Source organism: Sceloporus undulatus, chromosome 7 (genome assembly GCF_019175285.1).
Source record: "Sceloporus undulatus isolate JIND9_A2432 ecotype Alabama chromosome 7, SceUnd_v1.1, whole genome shotgun sequence".
NCBI lineage: Eukaryota > Metazoa > Chordata > Lepidosauria > Squamata > Phrynosomatidae > Sceloporus > Sceloporus undulatus.
In genome coordinates, this window is record NC_056528.1 from 50,057,722 (window position 1) to 50,072,778 (window position 15,057).

Here is a 15,057-nt window from a genome sequence, read left to right on the forward strand (position 1 = left end):
AATCTTCCACTGGATCCCTTCAGGCAACTCTGTTTTGAGGACATTTTAATGAGAATGTTATGGATGTTGCCAGAATAATTCTCCTCCATTCAAGCAGAAGAGTGTGTGTGTGTGTGTGTGTGTGTGCGCGCGCGCGCGCATGCATAGAGGAAAATGAGATGGTTTCTGTTATTTTTAGTATAAATAAGAATGATTACATAACTTAAAATGCAACAGTGAAAACCTGGGATAACCTTATTCACATTTTTATACTACTAGACTGTCATGTTATGAAACTCAGCACTTGTGTGACCATTTTTGTATGACAATCAAAAAAGTCAAGACAATAAACAGAAATGTACGACGTGTCATTAGATTAACACCTCAAATAGAAAGTCAGAAAAACATAATGTGCAACACAAACTAAAAGCAGAAACGTCACATAAAAACACAAAGCAACTTTGCCAATAAAGAAGCAAAGGGGTAGCAAATATCTTGCCAAAGAAAATTCCACCAAGTCTGAGTGCTGCTATTGAAAAGGCCCCGTTCCAACTCTCAGCTGCCTGATCTCAGAAACCCTGGGAAACGGCCTTTGTCAGTGATCACCGTTACAAATGGGATAGCTAATGTCCGAGATGGTGGTCCATTAGAACACTTCAGGTCCAGACCAGGTCCAGCTTTGTATGTCTAACACAGCAACTCTTTGAACTGGACCCAGAAACAACACTTGCACTTGGCACATATGCTCACAGCAAGTTCCCACCAGCATTTCATTGGTGCAAAGACATGACAGAGGGTCTGCAATTCATCTACAGGTGAAAGGCCTTTTCATTTAGGTAAGGGGTTTGAGCTGCTGAGCTCAACTGTTTTATTTGTTGCTGCCTTGGTTGCCTTTAGCCTGTTTCTCTTAAAAACAAAACACCTAGTTCTGTTTGATAGATTGTTCTACATTTTATAAAACTGATTTATATCCCATGCTATCCTGTCTGTTTGTTAGCTGCTTACAACACCATTATTTGGGGGGAAAAGTAGGATATACATTTAAGTAATGAGTACATGAATAAATTGCTAAAGGATCTTTGTGCCCCCACACCCACAGTTTGATGTTACCCTCAGAAGTCCTTCGGTGGGTTACTTATTTTCTGAGCAGAGTCTTTTCTGTGATGGCATTTCTGCTTTGGAATCTCCTCCCCAGAGAGATTTGTTTGCAGCCCCTCCTAAAAGTCCCCAAATGCCCCCCCTCATGCTTTCTAGGGAATCTGAAGGACATTTTCACAATTTTTAAGGCTCTAGGGTCATTTTAGGTCCAGGAAAAGGCTTTTTTAAAAACAAAAAGTGATCAATAGTGATCATTCTTGTCCTCTAGCAAACCCATTTCGACTCCTCCTTATCCCATTCCTTCATGGCCCCAGTTTTCCAACCATCACTTGCATCAGACTCTTACAGCACACTGTGTCTTGCAAAACAGGGGAAGGACCATACCTGAGGTACAACTCCTAAAGCCTTCCGGAGGCTTTCCAAACTGATGTTTTGTATGTTCTGGCCAGAGACGTAAATTTCCCCTTGCTGAGGTTCAAAGAAGCGGAACAATAATCTTACTATTGTGCTTTTCCTTAAGAAAGAAAGAAAGAAAAGGGACACAGAATCAGAAGCCGAACGACTTCCTTGGCATTAAAAGAAAATAGAATCATCGCCATTTTAAAGAAAACGAAATCAATCAATGATGCAGAATTTTGCACCTCCGTTTTTACCCACCCTGACCCACTGCCTCCTACAATGGCCACTTTTCTTCCTGCGGGGACTTCAAAAGAAACGCCACTGAGGACTTTCTGCCCCTGAAGGTATTCAAAATGCACGTTATCAAAGGCGATGGTAGCAGTCTGTGGCGTGATCTGCAGCGGTGGAGCCAGCTCTTTATCCTATTAAAAGAAGAGTGCTGCTTTACACACTGCCCAGAAAGGTATTGCACAAGCTTAACAAGCTAAACCACTGATCTGATTTCCAAAATGAGGTGGAGCTTAAGAATTTCTGCGGTCGCAGTTCTGGCTCCGAGGCAGCGTTCTGCACAATAAATTCTGCATCATTAATTAAAAATGACCCCAAAAAAAAAAAAAAAAAAAAGACCTCAGTGCACTGTGCATACACAAAGTGCAAAGAACAAAAACACCGCCCTGCCTTTTTTTACATTAAAAAAGCTCTTTCAGAAATGGATGATTAAATTAAGCTTTCATACTCTGTACTCTTACGGCAGAACAAACCCACATACATCTTTCCATTTTTGCAGGGGGGGATTAGTTATCATATGAAGCAAGAATATTATCACAAGATGATCCCATTCATTCTAACACATTTGGCACATTTAAAAAAAGGAAAAGCATTGAATGGCCAATACTCACTTTAATTTTTGTATCTACACTAAGCAGCGTGAACAAGGTGTTCATGTCGATGAGGGCTTGTCTTGTCTCCCTGTACACAGTTCCCAGGAAGTTCAGGGGCAAAGAAAGTTGGAACAACAGTCCGTTCACCATCACTAGGTCGCCAACCGTTAGGTTGCCTTAATGGATAAAAAAGGGGAAGAATTGGAACATGCCTACCAGCAAATTCAAAAAGCAGGCTGTGATTATCCCAGTTCAGCTCTACATTCAATAAGCATTTGTATCTTAAAAATAAAAGCTAGTTGGTAAACATACTTTTCTGTTCTGCCAGATGACTAGAAACCTTCATGTGAAAAGAGGAATAAGGGACATAAGTGGCAAGCAAGGGGCATGGGAATTGTGCAAAAGTGGTTCATGAATATCTTTTGATATATTTAGATACTGCCATTTTTCACTTTCTTTATGGTGGTTGTTGTTGTTCTTGTGTGCCTTCAAGATGTTTCTGACTTATGGTGATTCTAAGGCGGCCCTAACATGGGGTTTTCTTGTCACCCACTGGGTTTACATGTCAGGATTCGAACGCAGGTCTCCGAAGTCCTAGTCCAATGTTCAAACCACTACACCACACTGGCTCCCCTTCTTTATGGTTACATCCCCCTTTATGGTGACATCCCCAGTTAATCTAAAATATTAGGGACCAGAGCACTGTTGAAAACAGTTGAAATGCAGAATCCAATCTACTGTTGTTATTTGCACTTGCTGGGGAAAAAGTCACTGTCTCAGGCCTGACTCCGACTGATGAGTCCGAACTAGCGCAGACCCACAGAATCAAATGCCGAATGGCAGCTCAACATATAGGTACTCTCACTAATTCAATCCATCTACTCTAGTTGAGACTGACAAGAGGATTCAGGGCACTGTGTTATTTCTTACATTGCTCTTTACTTTTCTAATCCATGTTTTGAGAGAGTAAATCTTAGGTGCGTTAAGAAAATAGCATAAATCCCCCTGCCAAAGTTCTCTGTCAGAATGCCCTTCAAAAGTAATGCCTAGTTGTTAATACCAATTATGTCATTCTTCCACATTTTGATTCTTTTGGAATCTAACCTTACTGGACCACTCAGAAAATATGCAGGGGTAGCTGTGTTGGCCATTTTGTAAGCAATTTAGGTGGATTTTTGTTGCACCACTGTTATGCAAAATAAGTAATGGGTTACAGGTAACTTATTTTTATCCAAGCATGCATGCAACAGTTACAAAAACCCACTAGGTTAAGAGATGTATGTGTTACCTGCAATAATTCCTTGGCTGGCCAGCACCATGGCGGCTGTTAAACCGACGCTGAATATAGCATTTTGACCAAAGTTTAGCAAAGCTAAAGTCGAGGTAGTCTTCAACGAAGCATTTTCGTATGTCTTCAAAAACCCATCATACCTTTGGGCTTCATATTTTTCATTATTGAAATACTAGCAGAAAGAGAAGAACACTAAAGAGTTGCATCCTTCCAAGAGTACTGGGTAAATTATGAAGCAACATCACCCAAGACACCAACAGGCTAAAAGCTCACATCAGACTTGCCACTCCTATTTTATACCTCCTTCCCGCTCTTGATGGCCAACAGCTACTCAGAGCTGCCATATCTTTCCAGACATGATGGCCATCTTGTAACACCACATCACTATCCAACCTTCTTCCTCCATAATGCTCAGGTCAATATGTTATTAGTGTTGTTCCCATCAACTCATCTTTGGCTTATTGTGTTCCTGTGATAAGGGATCTCAAGAGCCTTAGTCATCTACTGCCCTGCTCAGGTCTTGCAAGTTCAGGGCTGTGGTTTCCTTGTCTGGCTCAATCTACTAAATTACCTTTCAGTTTAACTATACAATCATTTCTTCCAATAAGTCACATCATGATATGCCCAAAGTATGACAGCCTCAGTTTAGTCACACTGAGGACAACATACTCAGTACTCAGTTGACTTTATACCTCAGTTCAACATTCCCCAGTCTCAATTTCCCCATTTTATCCCCAAAAGAAAACTATGAGGTGGAGCGGCTAAGAGCAAGAGTGACTAGCACAATACTGCCAAATAAATGTACCTGGTTCAGCTAGTGCGTTTGAATAGGAATTCACGAGGAGCATGGCCAAATACAGAGAAGTATCTTTTTACACAGTGCAAAACAGCAAGTTCATACAGAAAATGTAGGTTCTTTGTCCATATTTTCCTTATACCATTTTGCTTAAAGAGAATATTTAAGTGGGCAGAAAATATTTGGAGCCAAGATACATAAAAATTCGTTACGCAAGGGTTAATTCTGAAACTCATTATTATGGAGAAAAATACAAGTCCCTTTGAGTAAAGGAGAGGAGGGAAGACATTAACAGATAATAAAGTCTATCAGAGTTAATGACAATATGGAAAGTTAAAAATGTTAATGGCTCACCTTCACAGTTTCATAATTCAGCAGTGAGTCGATTGCAGCATTACCTGCATCATTATCTGCTTTGTTCATTTCTATCCTAAATTTAGTTCTGTAAGACAAAGGGTTTGCATACAGTTACTTTCACTGCGGCCGCACAAATCAATGATTTCTAAGCAGTTAGTGGGACTGCCTTACCTCCATTGTGTAACTCCTATTGTGAATGCTGCATAGGTGCCTAGTGTCCCCAAGGTTACTAGTGCAAAGGGTGCACCACACTTGTAATACTGAAGGATACAAAGAGAGAGGGAGTGGGAGAAAGGAAGGGACAATGAAGTAATGGTATTCTCAGGTTTAGCATTCTGGTCAATATCAATAGAAACAAAAGTATTTAGATAAGATATGCAAATGAAACAATCTTCTGCAAGACCTATGGAAATGCAGGCAGCAGACACAACCCAGCTCTAAGATATTACACACATTTGAGCTCCTCCACAGACCTTTGTGAACAACCAGCGCACACAACTTGTGACTGCCCCTCATGTTGTGATCTGTGTATCAGTGCAGAAATTTTCTACGCCAGTCATTGGCTGCTTCAATGAAAGGGATTTTGCAATGATGTGTTCTGGGCTGCCCACACAATTCTGGCATCCATGCGTTACTAACAATGCATGGGAACTAGCCGTTGTGAACAAGGGCTAGGTACACAGCCACAAATCTAAGAAAGCTGCTGAAGCAAATCTTGGGCTAATCCTTGTGGGCCCTTTGCTTAGCCTTCAGTTTTCCTGTGTTTTGCCTCTGACAAGATAGCTAACAGATATTCTGCGTTTTTGAATATAATTTGGTATATCATTATTCATCCTACTGTTTACAGAACACTCCAATCAATGCTAAGCAATGTAAGCCCCATTGATTTCAATGGGGGGGGGACCAAAAGATGTGATTGACTCCGAAGTCCACAAGATTCTGAGACTTCTGGATGCTGGGCTAAATGGCTTACCTGACATTTAATAGTAGAATGTATGGAGCTGTTGAAATGCATGGATAATGTAAAAGAGAATTATGTATGCATACTTAAAATGTTGGCACACTTCAATACATGGCAAAATCCTCAGTGCTGAGCATCTTTGTAGATCAAGAATTGAGGAATAACATCTGGCCCAGAGTAACCCTAACAGCTGTCATTTCCTGGCAGTGATTTGCAAAGGCTTCACTCTTTCTCTTTTTAACAAGCTTTCATTCTGAAAATCATTGCTGAGAAATGGAAGCCATAGCAATACATACAGAGTTCAGGGTGTTATGTCCTCAAGGTGCCAAGGAGATCTGTATTTTAAATGAACTGGGCCTATGCAGAGTTCATCTGTAGAAAATGCCACCTTTTAGCACTGGCAGACAGATCTGAAAGTGCCAAAACAAAACGTTTGTTCTGAACTGGTTTAGATTTGGAACAGATACAAAACTCCAAGGCAAACTACCTATAATTAATCTGCTGTTTTGCTTACAATGCTGACAATGTACATGCCTGTCTATTTGTTTTGCCAGTGCCACATTCAAATGGCCAACTACATGGCTGCTCTAATTTTCAGAGCCATACATACCCCTGTGCATTGTTAATACCAGTATAAGTGAGGCCATTTTCCCTCCGCAGTACTTACTAAAATCCCACTGACAAGTGCCACTTCAAACAAGGTGGGCCCTAGATTGAATACTAAAGCGCTGAGGACAAAGCTGATGCCTCTTGTCCCTCTGTCAATGGCTTTGGATAAGGCACCAGTCTGCCTGTTCAGATGAAAACTCAAGTCCAGGTTATGCAGGTGGAGAAAGACATTCCTGGCTATTCTTCTGATGGAACTTTGGGCAACTTTCCCAAAGACAGCGTTTCTAGCTTCATTAAATAAAGCAGAGCCAGCTCGTGAGATGCCATCTGGTGAAGAAAAAGAAAAAGACGAATGTTAGGTTTCAAAAACATGGGCCAGGATCCCATATCATGCTGGTGGAACATATTTATGGGAGGCCAAAGAGCCCGCTCCCCTCACCCCAGTGCCCACCAACAGCTGGACTGGGGGCTGCCAGGCACAGCTGTCTCCCTGGCCACCGATCAGGCATGGAGCTCCTTCTAGGCTTATACCCACTGATCCTGAGCAGTCTCTGGGGATTTGCAGAAGGAGGCCCTGAGAAAGGAGGTTGTTGTTTTGTTGTGTGCCTTCAAGTTGTTTTTAACTTATGGTGACCTAAGGTGGGTTTTTTCTTGGCAAAGTTTGTTCAGAGGTTTGCCATTGCCTTCATCTGGGGCTGAGAGTATGTGAATCTCCCAATATCACCCAGTGGGTTTCTATGGCCCAGTGTGTGTGTGTGTGTGTGTGGGGGGGGTTTGAACCCTGATCTCTAGACTTCACGTCCAATCTTCAAACCACTACACCATGCTGCTTCTCAGAATACCTTTTGCGCAAACTTCAAGGAAATACATGAACAGGGATGATACGCAATTATGTTTGCATACATCACTAAGGCCATAGTTTCTGCAGGCCAAAGTTATTTTACTAATTCCGTAGTACCTTAACACTTCATATATCTGTCAGTGTGAGTTATCAGACTGACAGTGCAAACATATATTTCAAATGCAGGCTTCACTTGCAGATTTAAAAACAAACACCCTGAGAACAAACTATTATTACAGCAGAATTCTACTTAATTATTATTTTTGACCAGAAGTGATGGTAGAATAGAGCCAAACGCGCACACACACACAGCAAATGCTAAGCCTGGATGACAACCAAGTGGGGAGAAATGGCACAAAATAATATGCGTCCCAGATGCTTAGAGGCATTAAACAGTGAAAGGTCATGGGTGTTAATGTTCCAAAACCTTCCCAAAGAAAGTCAGCACCTGTCAACAGATTAAAGAATCACACTTACATCCAATCAGAACAGCTGTTGCCATGGTTGCGACTGTATTTGGTGCATCACTCAGGTTCAGAACATTTCCAGACATCTGGTTGAGGTTGTCTACTGCATATTTAAACATGAAGGGAACCACTATATTCATGGCCTAAAAAGCACAAAACACAGCAATTATGCAAGATGTGCTAAAATGCTTATTTATGAAGGATAAATATTTCCCCTGAATTAGCAGCAATTAGAATATTTTGCTATTAGCTACTTAGCGGGATGATACTACAGATTGCCGGGGTAATGGGCACTGCAGTAAGAGGTCTGCCCTCGCGGAACTGAAGCACCAGCTTCCCACTGGCTCTTCATAAAAATCTGTTTTTGCCTCAACAAAACAGTTCATTGAGAATGTGCCTCAGTTCATTTTGGAGGCTCATTAAAGTGATGGCAAGACTGGGAGACACAAAGTAGAAAGGCTCAACACAGCATGTATTTATAGTGCCATTAAATTATGAACAGTCATCGGAGACTGTTCATTCAGAGCACTTCGGCTGGAAATATTTATAGAACAGAAGGCAGTAGCCCCTTTCCGACTAACTGACATTGGCTAGGATGGACAGGGATCCAGAAGACACAGCGGGATGAACAGCACCTTCCTCAGATCCTCAGGTGCAAAACAGCTGAAATGTACCCAAGAAAATAGACAAGAAGACAAGGAGGAGGTGACAGTGGAGGAATGGGATGATGCTCCCATCGATTTCGCAGTTAAAGGGGAATCTAAGTTGGAACTATCTGAACAGATGTAGAAATACATTCTACAAAACATCCCATTAGGCATTGCAAAATGCATAAAACATATTCCACTGCAATGAAAATGATACCTCTGAACAGTGATGCTACATAATTTTGGAAAGACTCCTGGGGGAAGCAGTCGGACGCTTGCTGTTTGTTAAAAATGCCCTAAGTGCCATCTCTGTCCAAACTGGCAATCTGGTCATCTGGTTGTTGCATTCATGCAAAGAGATTGGTATCACCATACTCCTGTCTACCAGCGTCCATGGTTTGCCTGGAGATGAAGGACCAACCCAAAGGGTGCTCAACAATGGCTCCTTTTCATCCTGGACAGAAGTGACCAGTGGGGTGTCCAGTGGGGCTCTGTCCTGGGCCCAGTGTTATTCAACATCTTTATCAATGACCTGGATGACAGAATTGGGAGCATACTTATCAAATTTACAGATGACACCAAATTAGGAGGACTAGCTAATAGCCCAGAGGACAGGATCAAGATTCAAAATGATCTGAATAGACTAGAAAGCTGGGCCAAAGCTAACAAAATGAAATTCAACACAGAGAAATGTAAGGTAGTGCACTTAGGGCGGAAAAATAAAATGCACAGATATAGGATGGGAGACACGTGGCTGAATGAAAGTACATGTGAAAGGGATCTAGGAGTCCAAGTAGACCACAAGTTGAACATGAGGGAACAGTATGATGCGGCAGCTAAAAAGGCCAATGCAATTTTAGGCTGCATCAATAAAAGTATAGTGTCTAGATCAAGAGAAGTAATAGTGCCACTGTATTCTGCTTTGGTCAGGCCCCACCTAGAATATTGTGTCCAGTTCTGGGCACCACAATTCAGAAAGGACATTGAGAAACTGGAGCGTGTCCAAAGGAGGGCGACAAAAATGGTGAAGGGTCTGGAAACCATGCCCTATGAGGAACGACTTAGGGAGCTGGGGATGTTTAGCCTGGAGAAAAGAAGGTTAAGAGGTGATATGATCGCCCTGTTTAAATATTTGAAGGGATGTCATGTTGAAGAGGGAGCAAGCTTGTTTTCTGCTGCTCCAGAGAACAGGACCCGGAACAATGGATGCAAGCTGCAGGAAAAGAGATTCCACCTGAACATTAGGAGGAACTTCCTGAGAGTAAGGGCTGTTCGACAGTGGAATGCACTCCTTCCTCGGAGGGTGATAGAGTCTCCTTCCTCGGAGGTCTTTAAACAGAGGCTGGATGGCCATCTGTCGAGGATGCTTTGATTTGGATTTCCTGCATGGCAGAAGGGGGTTGGACTGGATCAGGGCCCTTGGGTCTCTTCCAACTCTACGATTCTATGCTTCTATGACCATGCTGAAATTTGGCCCATGGTTGACGCTGGCTGAAAGAGTTAACTGTACTATCAACATACAGTTGAGAAGGCCCTCTCCGATGTCCTAAGTGTATTGGCCTCATTGGTGGCACACAGAGACCCTAATCCTCAGCCAGACCCATACAGGGAGAGGCACGCCCTCAAACATTGAGGTCCTGAGCCATTTAGAGCTTTAAATGTCATCCCAAGCACCTTGACTTCAGATCAGAAATGTACAGATATTGGCAGCCAGTGCCATATACTTAATTTACTAAATAAATACATCTACTAAATGTGATACAGGTGCATCTGCCCCCACCTTGATCTCTCTTTGTAAAATTCCAGAGCCAGATATCATTTCAAGATTAGGAAAAAGGATGGAAGATGGAGTAAGGCTTCATTAGCAGATCTCAGTCATTTGGGAGAGAGGGTTAACTTCTCCCCGGCACTGTCCTCAGGAAGCTTATACTGTATTCAACATCCTTGTCACTTTCCACCCAATTTAGCTGCCTGATGCCTCCCTCTGTTTCAGATGAATTCCAAGTTGTACCCTTAGACATTTCTCTAAATCAGAATAATGCAAAAATCCCTGAAGATTTTATACACTTAAGATTCTACAATTGCAAATCGCTGTCAGTTAAAAAAATATATAATAAGAACAACAAACAAACAGGTTGTTGTGGATGAAAAATAACTTCAGATCCTGAGCTCCAAGGAATTGAGAGCGTGTTAAATAGATTTTAAGGCTTTAAGGAAATACACCGCTCTGAAATCTTAATTTCCAAATATGCTCTTCAGATAAACAAAAACAGAAGTTGGCTAACTCCCTTTGGTGTGACTTGCTTAGAAACTCAATTTCCAGCCCTCCTTTTATTTTTAATGAGGCACACCGCCAGTCCATCTGTGTTACATTGTAATGACCACCATTTAGTGGGCATAAAACAGGTTTCCCTAGGAGATCCTACTCCATATAAATGAAATTTATTGTAATGCAGATTGCTCTGATTTGCTGCAGATTTCTGCAAGTCCCTCTGCAGCCATTTTGCTTTTCAAAAACGGGCTGCACTGCATGATTTAAACCACACTTAGAATAGCTTCAGTTCTGTTTCTGAAGTTGAGGATGAAGCAGCTCCAAGCCCCCATCTCAACATGCAATTAAATTAATTGGCAGCACTATAGTTTTGCAAGAGAATTTTCTCCCTCCAACATAGTTCTTCCTTAAAAAGTGTTTAAATGAAGTTTAAAACTGGCCTTTCTCACTACCAGAGGGCATGAATGAGGCGTTATAATAGACGTTATTCACAACCATCACTGTGTTCCCATCATTTTTCCCCGTCCAGTTATGTTCCTTCAAGACAATTCTGACTTATGGTGACCCATCATAGGATTTTCTTAGTCAGATGTATTCAGAAGAGACTTGTCCTTGCCTTCCTCTAAAGGTCTTGTGAGAGCATGACCTGCCCAGGTTAACCCAGCAGGTTTCCATGGCTAAGAGGGGATCTGAACCCAAGCCTCCCAAAGTCCTAATCCAACACTCAGACCACCACATCCTGTTGGTGTAGTTTTCTTGGCAAGAATTATTCTTCACAGGTGGTCTGCCATCACTGCCTTCCTCTTAGGCTAAGCATGCGCAAGGGTCATCCTGTGAGTTTTCATGGCTGAGGAAGGTTGAAAGCCCAGTCTCCTGGAGTCCAACATTCAGTCCACAATGACTAAAAGAAAATAGGGTTTTCTGAGCAAGATTTCTTCAGATGAGTATGTAGACAGATCTTGTAGCACCTTTGAGACTTTGATTTCTTCAGATACATTTGCCATCATTGCCTTCCTCTGAGGCTAAGAGAGTGAGACTTGCCCAAAGGCACCCAGTGACTTTCTACAGCTGATCTCCATGAGTCCTCATCCAACACTCAAACCACAACACCATGTTGGCTTTTAACAGTTTCTTTACCCTGTTCAAACCATTAAAGAAGTTCCAGTTCTGCTGTTTTCCACTTCTTCAGAATTAGGGTTCAAATCCCACAATCTGGCACAGAAACTCAGTGGGTGGACTTGGGTAAGCCACATTCTCTGAACCTCAAAGGAAGGCCATGGCAGAAGCTCCCCTGAAAAAACCTTGCCAGGAAATCTCTGCGATGAGAAAATTGCCATGATCTGGAGTGGATGAGAAGGCACAATAGCAAATCTGAGTGGAATACAGAGCAGGGAAAAAGAGATAGTCATCTCAACCTACCCAAGAAAGGTTGGTATTGTTTTCTGTTTCTCTGAAGCACAGTTAAGATGGAAAAAATCCAGCCCCGTACACACCACCCAGGGAGCCTTGCTGGCCCATCCACTGCCAGACTGCACCAGGCAGGACCAGCATTGCCGGAAGACCTGGACCGAAAATAAAGGCTCTTTGCACAGCCTTCTCCTGGCCTGTCGTTTCAGCATGAGCAGCTGCATGACAATTCTTCAATGAGAACATTTAAAGCATTAAATATTATTTCTCAAGCATTGCTTTAAGAACAGTCTATACCCTGAAGTGAGAAAAGAACACAGGTATTCTGCTGAGGCTTCCTGGAAACAGTATTAACCAGATGTAGTGCTCCTCCAGAACAGATACACTTCAGAAATCCTTTACATATAGCTCTCAGAGTTTAGGGATTTTCACTGTCTGATTGTTCCAACATAACAGATGTACTTAAACACACACATACACACATGTTCTCTCCACAGCAGCCTCTCAGTCGCCATAGCAGAGAAACATATGTACTTCTTTCAATCCAACAAGTCCCTTGCAAACGGGAGGAGGTCCAGGCTTTTAGAGGCAATTTTTTAATACCAAGTTGCTAAAACACTGTTTGCTAGGCTGCCTGGAAACAGGGGATGGAGATGATGGGGGAGAAGATAATACAAAAGTTTTTTAAAAGCCAATCAAATAAACAATCATATTATAAACATTAATTTAAAATAGTTTTAAAAGGCAGGTAGAATGCAGAAATAATAATAAAAAAACATTGTTGTTGCTGTGTGCCTTTAAGTTGTTTCCGACTTATGGCAACCCTAAGATGAACCTATAATGGGGTTTTCTTCAAGATTTGTTCAGAGGAGGTTCCCAAGGCTGAGAGGTTGTGACTTGCCCAAGGTCATCCAGCAGGTTTCATGGCTAAGCAGAGAACCCAACCCTGGTCTCCAGAGTCACAGTCTAACACTTGAACCACTATGCCATGCTGGCTCTCCAATTAAAGATCTTCTGCAGCAAATACTTAATAGTCAAAGGCCTGCGGACACAAAAGAGAGTTTCACTTGCTGGTAGAAAGAGAGCTGAGATGGCCTAGCCTCACGACAGAGGCAATTCCACAATATCTCCCATCTTCTCACCAAGGGTGCCTATGATGATGGTGGGACCGAAAGAAAACCCTCCCTGGAAGACCTGCCAAGAGGTATAGTCTTTCATAGAGTCTGGCCTTGAGCCATGTAGGGCTTCATAGGTCAAAACCAGAGCTCTGAACTGTACCCGGATGCATACACCTTGCAATCTGCCTGTCCTTTATGACGAGAGTGAGGCCTCTGTGGAAAAAACACGTCTGTACCCTGGCATATATGCTTGTTTATTTACATCCATTAAGGTGAAACAAACATAAATTGAAAATATCTAAGATGCAAGATTTGTACACAAGCTCTTCCTGGGTACAAGCCATTGGCTTTTTCCACTGCCCCTTTTAAAAGAAAAATAGTAAGCAAAAGAATAGATAAAGTTAAGAATGCCAGATTAGTGGGAATGCTGGCTAAGGAGCCTCACTAAGGTTTTAAAAGCTCAATGTTTTAAGAGTTACTATGAGTTTGCAAAAGCTTTAAATTGCTGTTAAAAGCAAGTGCAATTATAGCTTCTCTGCAGTAATGCTACAATGATAGACACAGAAGATGCTAGTGTGATTGCAAAAGCAGACTGGGAAGCAGGAGAAAAAGGTTAACAGTTCTCTTCAGTTGGGATGTAGATCTCAAAACCCAAATAGGACATGCCTCAGTGGAGGGCCAGTACTGTTCCCAGTCTCTATAACTTGGGTTAAAGGATGAGGCCCAATTAATCTTACACAGTGTTACTAACAGGTAAGCCTAACTGATCCTACTGACCTTAACATGATTAAAGCAAAGCGTATCTTCATGTCAAGTGGGTTTTGAGGCTGCCATAAAGCATGATGAAGGATTGCACTGACAGGAGGGAAGGGGGAGACAGGAATAGGTGATCTCACACTTAAGGGACAAGAGCATTCACTTTTAGAATAAATAATTGGTATAAGCCTTAGGATTCAGGCAATCTGACAGATCACATCTTCACATATGAGCTGTTTGGGTTTTGAGATCTTCTGGGGAGACTCCTCACATCGTGGAAATGTCTTTCCACACCTCCCAGGGGCATGTTGGAGCAAAACAATAATAAAAAAAAAAGACTTTTGAGAAGCTCTGGGGGCCATGTGCAACCCATGGACTACACTCCACTCACTCCTGCTCTAGAAGAATGAAATACAGTTGTCCCTCCATATTCGCTAGGGTTAGGGGAACAAGACCCCCGTGAATATGGAAAAAACTGTTTTTCCCTGAGAGGACACCTCTCTAGGAATCTCTAGGTCCTCCAGTGCAACTCTGTGGTCAACGTCCAACCTACACTGACCATAGAATGGCACTGGAGTAGCTACAAATGGTCTTTCAGTGCAACTTTTAGTTAAAGTTGACCACAGAGTTGCACTGGAAGACCTAGACAGTCCTAGAGAGAACATATTAATGAAATCTGTGAATAATCAAATCAGCAAATATCAAAGTTGCACATATGGAGGGATGACTGTACATGCTAAAATACACCATAAAGCCTTGTAAAAGAAGGTATATCTTTGCAACGTCCACCTGAAAACATGATCTGCTGAGAGAGAAATTCACTTCAGAGCTTCTAGAATGAGGGACGGAGTGGGCGCCTAAAAGCTACAAAGATGTCACTACCAGGAGTTGGATCTAGCAGTTGTAATGCAGAATGGTGCTGGATCAGTCCTACTCAAGATAGCTAGGCTAGTGACAGGGAAGGAGATGTGCAGAATGTTTTGGTTCCCTGAGACATGGCCCTAGTAGTGGCTACAGGAAAAGAAAGCCAGCGTCGGTTTTTCATTAGAAGAACCTCCCCTAAGGGTTCACAAGGCTGACTCCAGCTAAATGAGTTTAGATATTGCATTGACATATCCCTTGTTGATTAGGTAGATAAGAAGTGCTCAAGAGGCAAGAATATCATCCATTTTAAAGTT

At 42.2% G+C, this 15,057-nt stretch overlaps 1 protein-coding gene across 1 annotated transcript in view; it reads right to left on the reverse strand.

Annotated features, from left to right (window-relative positions):
- Positions 1-15,057, reverse strand: part of ABCB7 (ATP binding cassette subfamily B member 7) — a 48,161-nt gene that overhangs the window by 14,536 nt on the left and 18,568 nt on the right. The window contains exons 5-12 of the mRNA XM_042478748.1: positions 7,690-7,822; positions 6,430-6,698; positions 4,973-5,061; positions 4,799-4,886; positions 3,646-3,820; positions 2,376-2,533; positions 1,735-1,898; positions 1,462-1,591 (exon numbers count right to left, since the gene is read on the reverse strand). Of these exons, the coding sequence (XP_042334682.1) occupies positions 1,462-1,591; positions 1,735-1,898; positions 2,376-2,533; positions 3,646-3,820; positions 4,799-4,886; positions 4,973-5,061; positions 6,430-6,698; positions 7,690-7,822 (1,206 nt within the window). The remainder of the gene's footprint in view (positions 1-1,461; positions 1,592-1,734; positions 1,899-2,375; positions 2,534-3,645; positions 3,821-4,798; positions 4,887-4,972; positions 5,062-6,429; positions 6,699-7,689; positions 7,823-15,057) is intronic.